The 22524-nt window shown below is 40.7% G+C and overlaps 1 protein-coding gene and 1 long non-coding RNA gene across 2 annotated transcripts; both read right to left on the bottom strand.

Moving 5' to 3' along the window:
* Nucleotides 1–845: 845 nt before the first annotated feature.
* LOC116995305 lies at nucleotides 846–18774 on the bottom strand. The gene is made up of 3 exons (XR_004417703.1): nucleotides 17161–18774; nucleotides 16725–16726; nucleotides 846–856 (listed from the first exon to the last, which is right to left on the bottom strand). It is a non-coding gene; the product is annotated as an uncharacterized LOC116995305 (long non-coding RNA).
* Nucleotides 10062–12190, bottom strand: IL22 (interleukin 22). The gene is made up of 5 exons (XM_033057901.1): nucleotides 11954–12190; nucleotides 11103–11168; nucleotides 10861–11004; nucleotides 10583–10648; nucleotides 10062–10175 (listed from the first exon to the last, which is right to left on the bottom strand). The coding sequence occupies exons 1-5, from the start codon at nucleotides 12146–12148 to the stop codon at nucleotides 10062–10064; spliced, it is 585 nt and encodes a 194-aa protein (XP_032913792.1). The 5' UTR covers nucleotides 12149–12190.
* Nucleotides 18775–22524: the final 3750 nt, after the last annotated feature.

Here is a 22524-nt window from a genome sequence, read left to right as displayed (position 1 = left end):
TTACCTGTTTGATTCATTTTGGCTGAAAAATATGAGTTCTTCATGAAGAGGTGCAGTACTTGTCCTCAGAAACATGATTTGATAAATGACAAAGAAGCTTAGAGAAATTTTACAAAAACTGAGGGTGACCTGCCTTGGTGAGAGTGATTTGGAGAAGAGAAGCTCCTAGCGTTCAATAGTGAGTCTGCTATTTTCTAAAAATGGCTGTAATGAACGTATAGCTAAGCCCCAAATACCTACCAGAGTTAAACTGTTTCTTGTGACCTTCTATCAGTATAATAGGATCCCTTGGAGTTGCTCTAGATTTTGTACAGATACAGAACTATTATGAGCCAATTTTTCAGGCAAGGATACCTAAACTACCCACGCAAACTGAGCACACAGGCAGCCAGTGGCCCACTGCCAGTAGCCTCAGTAGTCATAAACATCAGGGGAGCAGCAGAATAGCACAGATAGATGGTATACCAGCAGCTACAGCTGACATATTGTACACACACTGATCTGGATAGGAAAAATAAACCCACATCAATGAAATAAGGACAGTGCAAAGAAAATGAAAATCACTGGATGTCCAGGACTGGGTGTCAGTCTGGTGCTTTTCCCATCCTTACATGCAGAATCCCTATGTTTGTTCACCCTTTTTTCATGCTGCCTGTCTGGGTGCGTCTCAACTGCCTTTGCCAAAGAGCAATGAAGATTTAGGTCAGAATGAGCTCTGGAAGTCATCTTGTCCGACACTCCTGCTCAAGCAGGGCCACCTACAGCTGCTTGGCTGGGACTGTATCTCCTCATTTCAGGCATTTGTACACATTGGGGAGACCTCCTTGACTCTTCCCCAAGCTGAACAGTCCCAAATCTCACTGCGTCTCCTCAGACAAAAGACTCTCCAGTCCCTTAACTGTCACTGTGGTACTTTAACACCAGGTCCACAAATCCAATTCTCTCAGAAGTTTTTCACTCTATGCCTTACACAAATTTCATAAAAATTTTAAGATGTTAAGTAGAGCAGAAATCAGACTCAAACCCAGATAAAGAAGACAAATGAAACCAAATCGACCCAAACCAAAAAAAAAACAAAAAAACCCAAACACAATTACATTTTCACTGGGCATTTGCACCTCTTTGCACTTTGTGCAAAAAACTTCCGAGTAAGCTTCAAATGTAAATTGCTATAAAACATGCTGTCAGTCCTCTGTCCTTCTCAGGACTGGTTCAAGTGGTGGATCTCCCTGTGCTACTGGCCTGCTTTGGTGTTTCAGGTCGGTGTCAGATCTGATAGGAAGGTTCAGTACATTCACTCTTTTCAGACAGAGTACTGAGTATACTCAGTGTCCATTTTGAAACCACCAAGAGTACTAGAACTAAAATTTTGCATTTGTGCACAGAAATAGACAACAGAAAAAAATAGTTTCCTAAGCAGTAGCAGTTTTTATGGCCAACTATTAACTTCTTCAGAAGAATGCTCAGTGCTGAGTAACTCAAGATATATCTCAAATGTCCAGTTCTGTAGTTAAAAATCAGTAATCACTTCTTGGCTGGACAAGGAAGTGAATTTGACACAAAACCTTTAGGTATATAGCCTTTGCTAGTCACATTCATGTAGTCTTGCATTTGAGAAAAAGAGATTATGAACAAGACAAATATGAAAAAAATATTTGAGCATCATTCCCATCAGTCAATCTCATTTAGCAACAGTGATTCAATCCCCAAAATCTTTAGAAAACATTTGTTTGCCACCACCAAACTGCCACCAGGAAATCCCAGCACAGCAGTATTTCTGCAGTGTGTACAGCTGTGCTCAGCAATAACAGCTCAGCCTTTCCACGTGGGAAGGTGTCTATTCCAAACTCCTTGCTTTCTCTTGTGACATACAGGAGTGCTCAAGAGCCTGTGACCTGCTTTCTCTTGTAATGTCATCATGACATCAATGAAAGGTTGTACTCAAATTGCAAAAGGAAAAAGCTAACCTCATGGAAACCTGAGTCTGCTTCTGGAGGAGGAGGATATCCACAGCTAGGCTGTAGAAGTGTGTCAGTTTGCATGGCACTGCTCCTATCCAGGAAAGCTAGTCCTCCTTCTTCTTTTGTGAACCACTTTTTCAGTTTTGTGTCTCCCCCCATGATCTTTTTTAATCATCATTCTTGCTTCTTTTTTCAATTTTATTTAAAGGTTCTTTTGCCCCTCTGTTTCTTAACCCAGGGCATTCCTGAGCATCTTGGCAATGCCAGCACAGGCTGCTCATACAGCTCTATGAGTTACAGCACCTGGGAGCTGGGCTGGAACACTGGCATTGAATCTCTCAGCTGATACATCCATGCTAATGGCAGGCAATAAATTGCACCACAAGATAAAAAATCACTTTTTTTTTTTTTTAAGAATGGTCTTTCATTAAAAGAATATATATATACTCTATGTAGGAAATATTTGTTTGCAGTGTATTTCTACAGTTTCAGTAAAGAAGTGAAATCATCCATTTGGTTTGGAGCTAAAGTCCTTCTGTTAACTGAAAGTTGAATCTTAGCTTTAGCCAGGCAATTTTGAACAGCAAAGAAAACCGCCTGCACAGGAAAATGTAAAAACTTGCCAAGTCATCTCTCAGATCAACTGTCTCATAAGTGAGATTTGTTCCAAAATCCTGGCCATGGCTGGACTCTGTTGGACTCTCCTGCAGGGCGTCTGCCACCTTGGCTCTCCAGTGTAGGACCAGAGAGCAACAGCTACAGAAGCAACAGTGCAACAAGCAACAAAATTATTTCCCAGAGTGTTTTTCTGTTTGGAAGTGCTGTTCTCCTTCCAGTGAGCTTAAACCTAATGGCAACAAATGTGCTTCCCTCTGTTGTCTTTCCCTCAGAAGCATCCTGGATTCCCTCAGTCAGAGGCTTTTGCTGGAGAACCATCTCCCCAGCTTCCATTCAACAGCGCCTGCATGGCTTCAGACTGTCCACTTCCACTGCATTCCCTTCTTTGTTAAGTGGTACTTTCAATGAACTCATCAGTAGTGGGATTTTCAGGGGAAATTTTACTCATTTAATTATCAGATATGGTCACGACTGGCAATTTTTTGCTAGGAAAGATAAAGGAGCCAAATAATTGTTTACTTATGAGAAGTTCCAAAGTATTAGAAGGTCATTAGAGAAGTACCTGATGGTGCTGTAAAATCTGAGTTTCTTTTGGAAGAATTTATAAAACAGAGATTGCATTGTCAAGACTCCTGAAAGTTATAGAAAAATAAAATATCACAAAAAGAAAGAGAGAAAGAGAAAGAAAGAAAGAAAAAAAGAAAAAAAGAAAGAAAGAAAGCTACAGATGTCAAAATACCCACTGAGATTTTCCCTTTATATCAGGAAACTTTATGATTTTTCCAATTAAAGTAAGAGAAACATTTTATTTTAGGAACTTAGGAAATTTATTTTAGAAACCTAATAAAAAAGCAGGCTACTGATTATATGTAACTTTGGATAACTTTCTTATTTGGAGTTTCAGTCTGTAGCCTATTTTCAGGGTCTACTTTTTACTTAACGTGTAGCACAATATATAAACACATGCACAGCACTTTAAATTACAGAAATGTTTTAACAGATACCTTCTTTAAGAGCTTGTTGAACAAAACAGAAATATTCCATCTCTTCATATTTTCAGATTTGGTAGAGTTTTCAGAGAACCCTTATACGCAAAGTTAGTTACAGATCTCAGCGCTGACTTTGCAAACTCCCAAACATCCAATTAATATTGTAACTGGAACAGAAGTTTACATCATCTAATATGCTTGTAGGAGTGAAGGAAAACTAATTAGCAAGTTCTTAGTGTTCTCCATATGGAAATAGCTCCTTTTAATTTTTTAAAATATAGTTTGCAGAGAACAACAAATTGACATCTTTTGGGGGTTTTTTACAATTTTATATCAGTGCTGGGCTTATCAATTTTTGAGTTTCCAGGAGAGAAACACTCTTATGTAGAAAAGCAGAAAAATATGTTTAAAATCCAATTTAAAAGACTTTTCAAACTTAATAAGATCTTCAAAGCTACTATTTGCTACAAAAAAAAACCAAAAAACCCTTTGCCATACTTTTTCTGATTATTTGTATTACTTAGATCACTAGAAAGAGGTTAATTCTGTAGCTCATTGTGTGGGCTGGAAAAATCACAAGGTAGCCATGATTTTAATTTCTTTTTTTCCCATCTCTAAAAATTTTCAGTACTTGTATCCATTTCTGAAAAGCTTTTATCAGTTCTAAATACATGGGTTGTAGAAGGTTTCTTCACATTTCCAGGTTTAGGTAAGATTATTTGAAAGCAAATTTTTGCATCTGAGAATTCTTTTTCTTGAGAAAAGGCATTTTTGTACCAGATTTCACTTCATTTAGCTCAGCAGCTCCATAAAACACACATTTGTTGACTCGATCTTCAGGCATGATTCAAAACTCTCAGGCAAGCCCTTAAAAATATTCCAGGTTGGAGATGTTTGCCCAAACCTCTGAACACATAAAAGTTTATTTTTATTAATCTATCACTTTGGAAATGCAGACATTTTATTTATCATATACACACAGCAAGGAACAGGAGGCAATTTATCAATCTCTCTTATCTTGATTCTGATAATGAGGTTATGGTATAAGCCTAAACCTGCCAGCCAAAACTTCATACTGCAGGTCTAAGAAAGTCTCTGGTTTACTATTCAGCAGTGTAGAAAAAAAAAAATATTAGTTGCTCCTGTCTTCCTATTTTCAGAGAAACTTCACATGTCCACCTCCCCAAAAAGAACGTTCTCTATTCATTTCCAGCTTCACTGGGTTGCCAACAGAAAGTGAAATCCATAACTGCAAGTAGCAATGGAAAACAGGTAGGAAATGAAAATTGAAATCTAATGCAGTTACATTCTTACTGCTGAAAGGTTTCCAAAGTAAAAAGGGCACAGAAAAGGCTGCTTGATTCTGGTTCTTTCACTTGCCCTTAGCTTGATCCATGAAGAGCACAAGACCCTGAAGTCCATGCCTGGAATCTGTAGGGCACAGCTGCAGATCCAAGGCTGATGTCTGAGTGTGTGCTCATTGCAGGGTTCATGGGGGCCAGGCTCTCCTCTGCCTGGCTCTACCAGTGCCCGTGGGCAGCTCCTCAGCTCTGCTAGCTGGCTTCTGCCACCAGAGCTGGGGCAGGTGACTCATATAAGGCTACTATCAAAAAGGAGAATATGTGGTCTTGCAACAATTTGCAGGATTGGAGTCTTGGTCACTGATTTGTTTCAAGTTCCCAGAAATCTGTGTCGTGTAAGAAGTGAATCATTGGCAGATATTAAAATGAGAGCACAATGACAGCACTGAGCAGCTCTCTGTTTTGGAGGCTACAAACTCACATGCCAAATTAAACCATATATCTCATGTGCAAGTAGCTGTCCTGCATTCTCTGAGACACACATGGTTCCCACCAAGCCGTGATGCTTTCCTAGGCCTGACTGAACCTCTATTACATAGAGGAGAAATGAACACGTGTTGGTGGTCACGTTAATGACTACAAACTAATCATACGTTTTGCCAAATACTGTCCTTGACAAGCAAGCACTCTCTCTTTTTGAGCTGTAAAAATTTGCCCCAGAGTTGACAATCCCCAAATCTGATAATATCTACCTAAAAATCTCAGTCGCAGAATTTATTTATTTGCCGACAACATACGAAAAAGAGAGAATCTGAAATTTCTTCCCCTATTCAACACTGTCAGGACTTACATTATAAAGGATAACCACTAAAGGAGAAAAGCTGGTCAAACCAGAAACTTTACAGGTGTGTTTGGCAAGAGGACAAGATCTGGATACTTTTAGACACCAACAATAAATACAAGGTCACTGCAAAGACAAGCAGCATCTAAACTGTATTTTGGAACCTCTGCTTCTCAAATAAGTGCTAGTACACCAGATTTTTATTTAAAAATACTTTCATCAGAACAGTCTAATTCATCACCTCCATTACTCCATTATCTGTGTTGAAACCTTTCTTCTTTCCTCTCTTTTTTTTTTTTGGTGATATAAATAACCCTATAAATACACAAGCTACAAGTCTGATCTTACACACATTGAAGTCAATAAGTGCCTGCTTTCTACCTTCTGTGGAGCAGGACCAGATGCAGGATGAACTGATCCATTGGGGTGCTCTTACATCACAAGGCCTAATCAGAAAGTCAATCCTCATGATTGCACAGCTTTTAGACTTTACCACAGATGCATGATTGCCCCATTCTTTTCACATCTTAAGGAACATCATCACTATTCTTTAAATGTGCAGTAGGAGTCAGAAATCTTTCTTTTGGAAAAAACTGTAGAAAAAAGTGAACTAAAACTGGTGAACTTTAAATTGGTGCAATTTTGCAGTTTTTGGAAAACAGCATTACTTTGCATTCAGTCATTTGAAACTAGGGTTACAATTTCCAGGGGAAAAGTCTCACTTATTCTTGAAAAAACAACCATAAAACAGTTTCAAATAAGCCAGTTAAAGACATATTTATCAGTCTGGTCTTTTTCAAAATACTTTTATCCATGCTGCACTCATCTGAACAGAGAATATTTTTAGTTTAGAAGATTACCTTTTTTTTTCTTTAATTCGAACTTAGATAAGAAAAATGGCCAGATCCTGGAAATATTAAATGCTGTGCTTTAATCCTTCATACTGGAAAAATATTTCAATTTGGGTCCCACGAGCTAGTTTGCTGAGGGTAAATTTTTCTTCTCAATATAATTTTTGCTTTAATTTCTCCATACGGAAGGAAAAATGTAGGAATCTTTTCTTTTCTAACCATTCATCATTGATTCCAAATTAAACTGTAGAAATTGACACTGTGAACTGACATGTGAACTTGGCCAGGGATTTGTATTTTAAAGGTTAACAGAGAGAGTGATTTCCTAGACTTGAGAAGAAATCTTTTCACTTGCACTGTTGTTTAGCACTTTTGTTAGCGGTGAGGTTCATGCAGTTAATCTGATAATGTCTGCAGCTTTGTGTTAACCATGACAAAGGTGTCACAAATGGATATGTGCTATGAATCATACGTAGCCCCAGAAGTGCCCTCAGCCTCAACACAATCTGTGTTTTGTAGTTTACCTCACCCAAATTTGACTTTCTGACAAATTCTTGAGTGACATAGAATACTGGTCTGGATCCCCTCAGAGATTGCATTACTTAAAGATGTTATTTTATGTAACATATTTTTAGGTAGAGCTGCACTGCAGGTTTTTCCTTCTTTCTGTGGTCATTACCTTGCTCCTGGCAGTATCACACATAAGCCTGAGACTGACTCTAACGTCGCTGCCAATCTTGCTTCACATTAGCAGGCCAGTTCTGCTCCCAGTTACAGTGACTTTACAAACATCCTTACTGATGATGACTGTGACTGAAAAGTTTGTCAGACATTTACTGCTGTTCACTGCAGTTGTTTAGCTGTGCACTGAATTGTTCAACTAACTGTGCTTTAAAGCACAAGCAGGTATCATCCCATGCCATTGATTCATGAGCAGGATAGCTCCAACATTTTGCATTGCCTAGAATATGCTTCCAGCAGCAAATTGGAAGTATCAACCCTGTATTAATCTGGGTCACTTGGGGAGTGTATATTCATACATTGAATATGTAAATCTCTTAACTGAGTAAGACTCCAGGCACTGTATTTAAGACATGTTTCTTAAACTGTCACCAATGCTTACTAAGCAGGATGTGGAAACTTCTGTTCATGCTTTGGGTTCTCTCTTCACAGTATGACATTTCAGAGGCAGATTTATAAATATTTTATAATTATCTGCGTAGAAAAAAACCCATGTCTGTTTTGTTCACCAAATGTAAGAGAAGGGGAGGAAGAGTCAATGAAGTGCATATTTGACAGTAGCATGGTGTGTGAATTTTTGCTCAGGAAGAGGTCCTGCAGCCCCCACAGTGGAGGTGTCCTCAATGAAGGGTGAGGAGCAGATGCTTTCCCTAAGGTTGCTAGTCAGGGATCTCTGGGAATTGTGAACAGTCCATGACTTGGAGGAAGAAAGTGGAAAGGAAAATAGGGCAGCAGAAATTAGAATTGTACGAATAATGGAGTTTCTGTTTGGTGACCCAACCGAAAAATTAAACCAAAATAATTAATTTTAGGTAGGGCCAAAGCAGTTGTCCAACTCAAAGTGAAACAGTTCATTTTACTTTCAATTCTCTTTTCAACCTTTGAAAGAAATGCACATAAAACCAAAACACAAACTATTTAGAAAATGTCAGAATGAAACATTTCAGCAAGATTTTCCTTTTTTGAGCTGGAACTATTAACTGAATTAAAACCCAGATTGCCTGACTGAAACTACATTTTTATTTTCTTTGGGTCAGTAATTGTATGTCCCAGACATTTCATCCTCCTTAAGGATGCTCTGACTTCTACTTCCTTTGTTTGTTCAAAACCGACCATCACCACCATCCTTCACACATCCACAAGTCACACGTACCCTGAAAGAAAACCTGAGAAGGAAGTTCTACAAAGTTTGCTGTGAGGCATTTCCAGGGCTCCAGCTCATGAGGTTTCTTTCTCTACCACAGAAATTGTGTTCAAAATAGGTATGGATGGATGCTTCTAAATCCATCTTTAGTTTGCTCTGGTTCAGGAGGAACACCTTTTAAATGTGGAGAGAATACTTGTGGCCCTGATGAATAAATGGTAAGACCTTGTTCAAGAAGACTTCAGCAGTTGCTGGAATCTGCTATTATATATTTCTTCTGGCTTTCTGATTATTTGGAATCTTTCCACCCCTTTAACCTTGGTGCAGTCACCACTTTCCCTGGCTACACCAGAGCAACTCTTCTGTCTTTGCCAGGAGGACATTGCTGAAGGACATGACATGATAATGACAGATTAAACAGTGTTTCAGGGACTTGGGTTTTTTTCTGTCTCGGAGTTTGTGTTGAGCTTAGGCACCAAACATTCTCTTCTGAAGGACTGAGATCCCTGATGCTGCAGAACACCATTTGTGCTCAGTATGCTGTGCATGGGCAGCGGGAATGCAGAGCTCTGAGTTTCCACCAGCAGCTGCTGCCTGTTTGTCGCCACATCATCTGACCCATGGGGACAGATTGGGACTTTTCATCAGCATCTATTCAAGGGGGGATCTTGTTTCTGCGTGTACAGAGGCAGAACCAGTGAACCAAACCATGACCTTCAGGAGTGATGTTATTTTCCCACCATCCCCTACAAGAAAGGCTGACTGACATGCTCCCCACAAGCCCTGGCTTGTGAGAAGTTGAAATTGCAGGCTTATGGTGAAGAAGCACAGCCCCAGGCAGAGCTTGCATCCTTTCTGGTAACAAGAATACAGCCACTGTCCAGCAGCTCCACAGGTCCAATCTCCCTTGTGTTTGAAGAAAAGACAAAAGCTCTGCAAATGGCCATATTTGAGGACCAAAATATTTATTACAATAAATTAAAGTACAAGCATTTATAAAACGTTCCATCTGCATATAAATATCACACAGCAGTGTTGATTTCTGGTAAAGCTTCATAAATACATTTCCTTGGATATTTTTTAATTAATCTATATAAATAAAAGTATTATATAATTATTACCTTAAAATAAGTTACCATTAAATACAAATGATAAAAATTATTTCTGTAATAGTCTGAAATACCAACTTTTCAGGCAAAGGTCAGAAGGGGGCAACACATGCAAGTGACATTTCCATCTAGGAGGCTCAAAACATCCTGGCTAAAACATCACATCAAACTATCACTGCCTCGATCAAAACTGATTCATAGGCATCGAATTTCAGTACATAAAAGACAGAAAGGGTTGCCTCATTCCGGTGAAGATGAGGAGGACAGAACAGTGCTTTTGTAAATAACTAATGCCCTGTGTTGCAATCAAGAGGCAGACTCCTGGAGTTCTCATTTTCAGAGAAGGCAGCAATATCCACCCTGTCTCTGCCCACTTAGTTTGCTAGTTTTGACACAAATGAAAAATACAATGCATCTGGGGGGAATGGACATAGTTGCAGTTAATCAGTTTGAGGTATTGCAAGAGGTCTGCAGAGACATCTCTTCAAGCCTGATCCAGAATTTTTTCAGTTTTTCTTCTTGTTACCTCCCTTCTTTGGGACATCAGTACAGGCGTTTTCCATGTAGTCAAACAGTAAATCCAGCTCTCCAATGGCTTTAGTCTTTCCATTTTCTCCCAACTAGAAAAGAGCAGAAGGCAAATCTTAGCAACTATTATTTTTCAGAAAATTGAATTTAGGATTGTCACAGAAACTGAATCAATAATTTACTTTCCTAATTCTCTTACACAGTTCTGTTAGTGTCACTGTATTATAAGATATAAATTTGTTCGTTCAAATCTAGACTAGCATATAAGTTTCCTGCAACCTAACTTTTGAAGATTTAAATTACCATAACATGTGCAGAGATCTAACAGGACCAGTGAGGGAGGGCTGGAAGGGGAAATATCATTAATCCCCTCTTTAATCCCCTCGTAGGCTTCACATCCTAAATAATCTCAAGTTTGTTTCATAATTAGGTCAGCCCTAATCCAACTAAATGACTGGGGTTTGAAACTGCTCTTTCTAAATACTTGAGGGAAATGTACCTGCTCCATTTTGTTCTTCATTTGTTCCAGGTTCTTTTCAATGTGTTCTCTCTTTCCTGAAAATTGCTAGAAGAAAGGAAACATGCAGACATAAGATGGATGGCTTTATGCAACGGTGTACTATTTTTTTCTTTTTCACACCTTTGTATTAACACTGACTTTCATATCTTTGATCTGAGGTTTCCTTTCATATCACTGCCTTTTGCCACTGCTTGTAGCATTCTGAGATTTAGGAGCAGCAATGAGAGTCAGAGGGAAAGAGCACAAGTGTTACTCACACAACTTCTCAGCTCTGAGGTCAGGGATGCCAAGAACTGTGCCACCTCCTCCACGTGAGGGTACTGGCTCTTGACTTCAGTGAGGAGAACATCTTTTACTACAAGCTCCACAACCCTCTTCATCAGGTAGCAGCGGTTGTTTTCCTACGTATGAAAGTAAGAGGCAATGTTAAAAATCAAGGTAAGAGACCACTAAGTGCTGCAGAGGGATGCAAAGAGCAGACTCCTCACGTAAGGCTTACCCTGATATTAACAAAGAGCTGCTGCCCAATCAATCTGTTGTCTGTGTCCTTGTCTGAAGCACTGGCCTGAGCGGAAAAAAGGAAGTGTCAGGTGGAGATGGAAACCTTACTTAAAGATTAATAATAAACCCAGAAGTTTTCATCAGTGATAAAAATGCAGGCAAAATGAGGGAATGGACACCACAGTCTGTTACAGGTAGGTAAGACTGGACATCACGTCCCTTTCTCTCCTCAGATGGGTGAGATTCAAGGCCAGTATCACAGGAAAATAAATAAGCCGAAGTGTAAATTCGTACCCCCCACTTCAGAGTCAGAAGTTGTCGTGGTTATGGTGACTAAACCAGATGCTGCAGGTGTCTGACCTCACAGTGGCCCACAGTGCTGCTGGGAAGTGCTGATGGTGTGCACCCAGGGAGACCCACCCATGGCAAAAGCAGCCAAGAAACCTGCCCTAGCAGAGCACGGTAAGACACCCGAGCATCTGCTTGGCTGTGACTGGAGTCATGGACAGGCCCAGCTCCAAATGGACTGAGGAAACTGAGAAATTTAATGCCGTATATAACAATTCACCCACCTTGGCAGCAGCTGCCTGAAAAGAAGCAACTGTGCTGTCCCAGGAGCTGCCTTTCCCTTGGAGAAGAGGCAGCAGCTTCCCCTGGCTACACAGCCAGCAGGCAATAGACCTGCTCCACACACCCAAACTCTGCCTTCACTGCAAATGCATTTTTTTTTTTTTTTTTCCTGGAGAAAGGCAGGGGAAACAGGGAGGAATGCCAAAGGCTAGCAGTGATGGCACTAACAGAGGAGCAGGCCCTCAGATCCCACCAGGAAGAACACAAGGATGACTGTACCATTTTAGCCAAGGTGTAGGTGCGATTCCTGATGTAGGGCTGCTGGAAGTTGATCTTCCTGAGCCTGCAGGCGTGCTGGGCAGTGGAAGCCCCTTTCAGAGGCAGAGAGCTGGTGAGAAGAAGGGGGAGACAGCAACAGCAGCAGAAGAAAACCCATGCTGGGAAGCTCTTGGACAAGGTCTGCAGGGAGGCCATGGCTCACAGTCTGAAATCTTCTGCCCCAGCAGGCTGCAGACACCAGACTCAGCCCTGATGTGAGAGAAGGCAGCGTTAGCACCAAGGAGAGCGGGTGAAGCAAAGTGAGAGCAGCACAAAGGCTGCAAGCCTTACCTTTGCTGTGGTTCTGGATGTGCTCTGCAGGAGGTGAGCTGCACCTTATATAGGGCCACCAACATCTCTCTCAGCTGTTTTTCTTTTTTTTTTAGGGTACTGGTGTGAAATAAAAATGACATCAGCAAGTCTCTTACTTTCCAGTATCCTCTTCTGAGAACTACCTAACCACTTCAAAACCCACAAATACAAATTCAAGGCCATCATAATCATCAGTTTCCTATAAATAAAACCCCAAATATTAATGTGGGGCAAAGCAGGGGCTTTTACCAGGGTAGGAATTCTGAAATCTTTTTGCATAAAAATCTTTGAGAATTCTATGACTTTGTGCCTCCTGTCCCAATTATAATGCGCTTACTTGGTTGACAGTTTGACGGCAGAAAACCATCAAATCTTCTGTGGAACAAGACTGATTTCACTGCTGACTGCTGCACTCTATGCCAGAACCAAAGCACTGACCACTTGTGGTTCCTACCCTGAAAATACCCTTTCCCACTGGAGTCACTGGCCGTCTGCACATCACTGTGCAATCCTCTCTGAGGGAATAGAAGCTGTGTAGGACCAAGCAGCACATTTATCACATGCCTGATTTCCAAATTCCCTTTTTCAAAAATATTATTTGTATTTAAGGCTGTAATCAGTTATAATGACCAGACCTGTGGTCATCTACTTATCCGGGTGATTTCCATGTTCCTAAGGCTCCTCTGCTAACATGAAGGCAGTGCTGCACCTTCAGCCTGAAACCCCATGCAATGTTCCAAACGGGAAACTGCGCTTTTCAGAGGGTAATTTACAACCATCTCTAGACAGTAGTACATGAGAACACAGAACTGGTACAAATGTAAACTCCTGGTTTTCTAATACCCATAAGGTATTATGGGTATTAGACACAGATGAAAACAGGAGAAAATAGATCTGGAAAACCAAGACTTCAGCTCTGCCTCTAAGAATGGATACCTGAGAGCTCTGAGGGTGGGTATCTGTCTGGCTGGGCTGCATTCTTTGTGGCTCGGGTTCTCAAACAAGAACCATTATCAGCCTAACCTCGTGCTCTGAAAAGCCCAGACATTTTTCTTACACCTGAAAGAAAGCAGTTAAAAGCCGAGTGGAACGAGGTTTATTCTTTAGCCCCCTCTGATGCATCTGCAGCATGAATTTATCCCTCCATGTCTCAGTCCTGCCTCAGTTGCCCTTAGACACCTGCTACATCAGCTCTGCACAGATCTGTGCCCTTGAAGCTGCACCCTGGAGCCATCATCACCACCTCCTTTTCCGTGCTCGTCCATGGCACCCATTCCCATGACCAGCCTCCAACAGCATCTTGGCTGCAGCAGGCAGCAGAAAGTGAGTCCGGACCCAGGATGTCAACAATCTAGTCCACACCCAAATGTATCACAAGGGTATGCAAGAAAATATTTCTAAACTCTTTCCCACATATATTTCAAGTTAATAGCTCCAGGGAGGGTACAGGTTAATGAGAACATGAAAGGTTGAGTTTTACTTAACCAAAAGACAGGCATTATAACCAAACAGGGAGAATCCTGATGAATCCTGCTTTGAAGTATTAACCCTCCCTGAAATGCATTTCCACTAACTTCTCCCCAGGTGTTAAACACAGTCTGATAACCAAATTCTGCTTCTAACTGTGGTTTCTCCACCAGCTCATCCATCAGAACTGAAATCCCATACCCAGAACAGGAGCTGTGGACAGGCATTCAGATTGCCTGTCCTCTTATCCTTCTGGCCAATGTCACCTCTCCGTCCCTTTGGTCACTCACTCATCAGACACAGATCCAGCTTCCCGGATCTCTTTTTGTGGCTCCAATCCCATGGAAAGGGTGCATGACATAAGTAGGTGCTGTGCCACACCCATCAGTTCAAACCACTATGAGGAGCAGACCTCGTCCCTTATCCTGATGGATGTTTAAACAAAATCAGGCAGATTAATGAGGAATTAATCTGAATTTTTCTTCTGCCCCTCCCTATGCAGTAATTACAGGATGTCTTCTGTCTTCATGCTTTTTTGTTTGAAAACATACACTGCACTAGGATGTGCCTATTTTCATAGAACACCTTAAATTACCCTCCCATCTGTATTGCTAGCTATCTCAGCCATGCCACTCTTTGGCTGTGCCATCATGTCCTTCTTCTGAGGCTGTTTCACTTGTTTAATTCACCTTGCTATTTTCTAGGCACTGAGATGCTGAAATGCAAATTTCAGCTTCATTAATTCATGTTTTATAAATCTGTTTTTATGACATTCTTAAAGTTTTTGCATTATTTACCCTTTTGTTTGCAGCTGTGACTTACAACTGTCTTTCGTCCCTCTAGCTTACTCTGAGTATGGTCCAGCCCAAAATCAAGCAGCCAAGATGTTACCAGACACTAACACGAGCAGACTTTACAGTTTCCATGTTCATGAGACCATTCCTGGCCCCTTCCCAGGACTGGGAATGCTGGTCATGGATGTACCACAGAGCTATGGGGTAGCCACGGTCACGGCTGCAGTGATTCCTTGTAACGTATCAATAGAATTTCTTTGGAAGTGGAGATATGCCTCCCATTCCCAGGGTCTTGTATTTCTGTCATGAGATTGCACTGAACAAAGACTAGTCACAGTTGCCACCTCTTTCCACCGGCTACAACACCCTGGGTGGGAGATAGACATCCAGTGATACATCCCAGGGAAAGATGGGGCTGAAAACCTGCACTAGTGCTGGACCTCGCTCCAGTCCCCAGCTGAAGTCCAGAGACTTCAGCTCGGTATTTTTTGCTGCATTTGAGGAAGGATTTATTTTTATTCTTGTTTGAGAAGGAAATACAATAGACTTTTGAAAAACAAAGTCTTGAACCAGCACTGAGGGTGAATCTCTGGGAAATTGCTTGGTTAGATTCCCCTTCCCAAACAGGCTACCCTGAACTGCACAGCAGGAGAGATCAGAGAAAAGAAAACTGCCTTTCATTTAAAATGTGGTACTCTGGATGAAACCATCACTGGAGGGTCTTGCTTTGTGGAGAAAGAGTAAACTGTACAAAATGCATCTGACAAATGATGGGGAAGCAATTTTCCTTTCTTATTTCATGATCTTTTAATAGGTTTATTTATATTTTTAATGTGTAAGGCTAGTAGCACTGTTTAAAACACAAAATTCTTACAAGAAAATATATCTCCTTTACTTTCCCTTTAATTAAAAACTACTAAAGATATTTGATTTTCTATAAAGTACTCTCTGTATTTTTTTTCAAGTAAAATCAATTAAGGAAATTATTTTGAAATTGTTCACAGGTCAATTTTTCTCCCTGGTACTGCCCCAAGAGTTAAGCACCTGTCCTATCACCTAACTCACCTATAAACTTTTCAAGACTAATTACACAGAACTTCCCTAATTCATTAAGAAACTATAGTGGTAAATATTCTCGACAATGACTTCTTGACCCATTTTTAAGACAGAGGATTTTTTGAGGAGGACTGGAACTCTGCATCACATCTGCTTCTAAAGCCACAGACACTTCCTTCTGACTTTGAATGAGGTCACAGGTGAGCAATCAATACCGTACTTTGATATTCAGCTGCGGTGTATCAGCAGCTACCTACTAGCAGGCAGGAATTTTCTTGGGCTTTGGTACATTTTCACTGAGCCAGGATTATCCTGCGTTATTGGAAATGTCAGGACTGGCCATTGGGCTAGAAATACTGTCAAGAGTTGGCACATGAAAAAGTGAACCTGTGTATTGTGCTCTTGAGTCTTTGATTTGGCATGGAGATTGTCCTCCCTTAACCACTTGTATGGATGGGCCACAGGTCATGTAAAAGAGAACACCCCATCTCAGGTTTCAGGTCACACTCATCCCCTCATTTTGCTCCCGCTCATTTGTGAAGCAGTCAGCTGTCAGGTCCATTTTATCTCAGTTCTCTGCTTTTGTCCAGACTTTCAAACTTCCAAAGATTAGACTATAGAATTGTTTCAGCTAAAGCTCTGGTAAGTTCTTATTGTAATCAGCTCTCTGGCCAGCAATGAAAACCTCAGGAATGGAAATTAATTCTTTTCTACACAACCTGAAAATAAGCTTTTCTGTAACCCAGCCATTCCTTATGGAAACATCATAGTACACAGACAAGCGTCTTCTGGGCACGATCGTTAGGAATGGCAGAAGGGATTCAATTTCTACAGAGGAAATGGTACCAATACAGAGACTGGGAGGACATGCAGGACATCTGTCCACTGTATTTTGGCTTCAGGAGTTTTTTGTTTGGTTTGGGTTGTGGGGGTTTTTTTGTTGTTGTTTTTGTTTGATTGTTTGTTTGTTTTTTAATACATTTAATGTTATGTAAGGAATTGTGAGGCCTTTGGAAGAAGAATGAATAGCATTAACAAAATTGCTTAGCCTGGGAATATTAGGTGATTGAAAAAGACTCTGGAGACAGCTCGCAGTAGGGCACTGCTGACTCAGGGTTTTTGCAGTGCTATTTCCTACCTTTCCTGGCTGTAACATTTTTGTAACGCAGACTAACACATTTCCTCCGAGAGTAACACTTAGGTTTTTATATCTGATACTTCATCAAAGATCTTTGTCTCTGACCTTCACTTGGTTTTGTTACATCATTTTTAGATCTCCTAACTATGCTGTATCATAAAGTTGGTATTTCATATCTTGAGACATCCAGGTGGAAAGGAACCCGTTGCCTCAACTTTAAGTTACATTCTGGAACAAAACAATAAAACCAAAAACGAAAAAAAAAAACCCAAACCAACAAAACAACAACCACAGACACACACACACACACACACACAAAATTTTTAAAAAATTAAAAATAAAAAAACAAACAAACAAACAAAACCCAAACCTTTGTTTTAAATAACTTTATTCTCAGAAACATTAACTAATTAACAAAAAAACAAAAAAACACAAAAACCTGTGTCAATGTAACTGCAATAGATGTCAGTCCAGCAGTCTTGCTTCTTCAGAAAACTCTTGCCAACATCAGTAAAACATAAACAGAAGTATTAATAAGACTTATCAATAGCAGTGAACACTCAGTTAACCAGAGGAAAAGAAAGATAATTGAGACTGTCAGTGCACACAGCCTCACAGCACCAAAGGCACCACTATTAACCCTTCCACCACATGGCAACTCTTTTAACTCAGCGTTTAAAACCACATACATATTATAAAACTCTGTCACTTTATACAGTGACCTACATGTATCCAGCTATCTCTTGGGAACAGCCAGCTCAGGTGAACTGAAACTTCTGAGCTTCCTGTTAATGTGTGGTGTGGTTGCACAGTCGTGACTCAGTAACATGATGAAGTGGAATTAATGACAGAGTGTAGCTCAATGAAAACCACTCTAAATGGGAACAGAATTCTGCAAACTGGCTTATAATTCAAAATCCAGTAATAAGCAGTCACTCAGGTAAAGAAATAGCCACAACACCTTAGCTGACCAAGTACTAGCAGTTTTATCATGTAACAGAGTATATGAAGCTGTTTTTAAAGGAAGCAACATTATTTAGGATGATGTCCTTGTGCCCAGACACAGTTCATATACCAACACTTCCACTGAGACTCTGAGCTCAGCATCTCCTGAGAGTGAGCCCCTGGTAGCTCAGCTATTGACTATAACATTAGAGCAGGTGACAACTCTCATGTCCCTAACAGCAGCTTTCTAACTTGTGTCCACCCCTAGGAACATAAGAGCCCCTGCCCCAGCCCTTCCCCAGACCGGGGTTAAGCTATTGCTGATCTCCCAAGAGAGTTCTGTGAGTCAATGAGTTTCCTCTTCGAATAGAACTATTGTCAAGAATGTGAGATTTATGGGGGCAGAGAAAAACAGCAATAGCAAAGGAATTATGATGCTGTTTTCCTGGGTTATCTGTTTTTAACCATGTGTCATGTAAGCTAAAATACACAACAGGCTGGAGCCAGCTTCCCACTGGAAACACAAATAAACTTCCTCACGAGAACACCATTCTGGGAACTCACAGGCCCACTCTAGCTGGGAGAGCGCTGAGCCTCAGCAGGTTTCCCCAGTGCACACAACCAACCTTGCAGCAAGACCTGGGCACCCAGTTCTCCAGAACAGGGTGCATCTGCAGATTAAATTTATGTGTCACAAGAATCCGGTAACCAGAAAAGGGCCTAGAAAGGGAGAAATCCAAAAGTACTTGCTTTCTAGGTCCTGCCAGTGATTCCTGTTCTAATTCACATCCTAAAGTAGGTGCTTTGGAGACATCCCAGCATATGACAGTATTACACAAGGAAACCTTGAATTTAAAAAAAACCAAATATATATATATATGTACACACAATTGTGATTTAATTGCAGCCAGAACTAAGCCCCACTCAGACACTCATCCATTTCCCATTGGAATGGCATGGGGAAGAGAATCATATAAGAAAACCCGTGGGTTAAGATAAAGACAGTTTAATAGGTAAAACAAAATCCACACACAAGCAAAGGAAAATGAGGAATTAATTCATCAGTTCCCATGGGCAGGCAGATGTTCAGCCCCAGGAAAGCAGGGCTCCATCACGCATAATGGTTACTTGGGAAGAAAAACACCATCTCAGAATGTCTCCCCACTTCCTTCCTCTCAGAATGTCTCCCCTCTTCCTTCCTCTTCCCTGGCTTTATATGCTGAGCATGACACCATATGGTGTGGGATATCCCCTGGGTCAGTTGGTGTCAGCTGTCCTGGCTGTGTCTCCTCACAATTTCTTGTGCACTCCCAGCTTACACCTCTGTAACATATAATGTTAGCAACATTATCTTCAGCACAATTTCAAAACAGAGCCCTATACTAGCTACTATGGAAAAAAATAACTCTGTTCCAGCACACACACATATATATACATACAGAGACACAGAGAGTACATGTGTATATCAGATTTAAGCATAGTTGAAAGGAAGAACTCTGAGGTCCACTTGAAACCTTCACAGATTTACTACCTTAGTTATCTTGGCATAAGGTTACCTGGCATAAAGGTAAGTCAGTCACATTTACAAAGCTGACATGCTTTACTAGAAAACATTATTATGACCTCTGAAGAAAGTGGGGAGTAAGAAGCTTGAGTTGTCCTTTGCCCCCTCCACTGAAGAACCATCTACACTAAGCAGGATCTGCTGCCCCGGTTGTACCATCCAACTCTCCCTGCAAAGAGCAAGCTCGTTGCAAATGAGTGCTCTTGCTCTCACAATTTTAACAGAGCCCCATGAAGGCAACAAGCAGAAGCTGTGAAAGCTGTACATAAAGCAGGCCTTGCTTGCTTTCCCAAAGGACAGTCAGTCTGCACACCAATCTCGTGCAGTTCTCAGTCCTGCACCCTAACACGACACCACACAGGAACACCAAGCGCCGTCCTTCAGTTTCCCAGGCACAGTACGTTTGACATGCCAAGTTCAGGCTTCCTCAGGCACTCCACAGGCTTCTCTCTAGGACATGGTCTGCAAAAGAGAAACCTCACAAGGTCAGCTCACGTCCCACTCAGATGAACTGTAGGAAATACTAATACATTTAGAAAGTTCATTCACATTTCTACATGGAACTCCAGATGGCCTTCTTTGACACAGTGGGAAAAATTAATCAAAAAGCAAACTGAAACTTGAATTTCCATGAAACTGGTGTTCTCTTGTTACCTACCATCCACTGACTGCTCTTCAAATGTCACTTTTGGTGTGGTCACTGCTACTGTGATTAACACATTCCCACTGGGTTCCAGGGCACAAAAAACCAAAGAAATGACCGCACACCTAAAAGTTAACTCCAGCTCCACTACGCTATTCTCTCTTCCCCAGCTCAGGTCTGGAAAGGTCTGAATAACTGCTAGAATCAGGACATACCATTTTTTTTTAGGCCACTTACAATTAAAGCTACTGTTTGTCCTATTTTCTTTATCACACAATTGTATGCATCTAGGTAATGCAACAACTTTTCTTCAGGCTACAGTGAAAATTGGTCAACAAGATCACAGCAAAACTTCCACTTGCATCAAATGGTGATGGGGCTCCTTGCTGACAAATTTCACCAGATGGTTAAGAACTGCCGTGACACCAGAACATTAAGTGTCAGCTCAGCCTTGCCGAACAGGAAGATGGAATGAATCAACACAGCATCACGCAAATAAGCACACACTAAATTGTTCAAAGAAGCTGTGCTTCCTACCTCATCTTCGAGTAGTACAGATTTGTTCATTGAGCATTATGGATTTGGAAATCTCTTTTTCTTCTTTCTCTTATTGATCAGAAAGCCATGACACCGAAAGTCAGATAAGGAGAACGTATTACCTAGGCTCCAAGAATTTTTAAGTGAAGGAAAAAGCTGGTGACTGGTAAATAATTTCATTTCCTGTCACCTTACTGCAACACTGGGTTTTGGACTGTGGCCCTTGGGTGCAGAGGGAACTCCAGCTACTTGTAAGATATTGGTGAAGCCAAACCTGTTTTCAGAAGATTGTTACTCACCACATAGGAATCCATCAGGAATTCAGTAAATATGGATCTATTGACCAAAAAAGACTGAAAAATCCCTATAACAACATACTCATAGTGATTAAAGTATCACTAGAAGACTACTTACTGAGTGGCTTTGTGACTTATTCTGACTGTATATGCAAAACCAGTTAGAGAATCATAGAGTAAGCTGAGCTGGAAAGGACCCCCAAGGATCAATTCCAACTTCTGGCCCTGCACAGGACCATCCCCAAGAGTCACTCCATGTGCCTGAGAGCATTGTCCAAACTCTTTTTGAATTCTGTCAGGTTTGGTGCTGTGACTACTTCTCTGGGGAGCATGTTCCCATGCCCAACCACCCTCTGGGTGATGAACCTTTTTCTAATAACCATCTTAAACCTAACCTGACACAACCTTAGGCCATTCCCTTGGGTGCTGTCAGTGGGCACCACATTTAATAGATCACTGTCTGGCTCTCCCCTTCACAAGGAAATTGCAGACTGAAATGAGGTCTTCCCTCACCTCCCTTGACCAGCTGATGACAAGTTGGGAACAGCAGCTGAAGACATTCAACACTTACTGACTTGTAATCATGCATTGGTTTTGTAAATCTTGATCTTAAGTTGACAAGCTCACAAGGTTGTTTAATCCTGAGATACACCTCCTATTGGCAACTGCCTTCCTCCTTATTTATCTACTTGGTCTCTCCACTTTCAAGGCTTCTAAAGTTTCCTTGGCAGGAAACAATACAGATTCGGTGCACAGCACATACTTGTAAATACTAATAAAGGGTGAACTTTTGAAATTTTTTTTCCACATTGAGCTTGCTTGAAAACAAAACAGGAAATATGTTTCAAGGCTGGTCTGAAATATTTAGAAAAACCAAAATCCCTCTTGAACAATATAAACAATAGCAGAGAACAGGCATAAAGAATTTTACATCTGCCTTGAAGACTACAGAACACACTTCAGAAGCTTTGCACTAGGGTAACTCAAAACCAGGTATTTCGTCTACACTTTCCTTTAAAAACTTCTGTCCAAAAGCAAATTCAATCAGAACATTTCAGTCAAATACTAAAAGTTGTTCAGATGGGAAATAATGTCCAGTGATGTCTGAGACACCATGAACTTTCATTCTACTATCTAAATTGGTGTGTACCCCTATGACACAAAAATGTCTCCCTCTTTCCCATACCTACTGTCTCCCTGGCAGAAATCAATATACATGCACTACACTGCACGCATCTAACAAACAGAGATGTACCAGACTAAGATGTACCAGACTCACCTGTACCAGTACAGACACCACTATAAGCAAAACTGGCACATATGGTGTTATAATATCTATGACTTACAGGCCTGAAAATCAGACCTGCACAGCTTGACAGAGCTGACAGATAGCCAGGAAACCCAGGCAAATATAGAAAAACAGAGAACACAGTTCATAAAAGTCAATTAACAGGTATCACAGAGAAATAATGGATGATGAGTGCTCTTGGCCAGGAAAAAAAGAACATATTGATATGAATAATGTAGATAGACATAGCAAAATTAATGCACCTGTATCAGTAATATACCATCCTGAAGAAAGATATTTCTCCTTTTAGCCATTACATTTTCCACCATAAAACTATCATTTTAGAGGAAAAATGGAAATTTTCATAAATGCTGTTGCACATTTTCCCTTTCAGCAGAAATTTTATGACCAATTATAACTTACATATTAAGCAGACACCATAGAACAATCCCAGAAGTCCTTCAGATAAAATCAAATACCTTGATTTGTTTC

This window comes from Catharus ustulatus, chromosome 4 (genome assembly GCF_009819885.2).
Source record: "Catharus ustulatus isolate bCatUst1 chromosome 4, bCatUst1.pri.v2, whole genome shotgun sequence".
Taxonomy (NCBI): domain Eukaryota; kingdom Metazoa; phylum Chordata; class Aves; order Passeriformes; family Turdidae; genus Catharus; species Catharus ustulatus.
The sequence above is the reverse complement of the archived record's forward strand: the minus strand, read 5'-3'. Positions and strand labels throughout refer to the sequence as shown.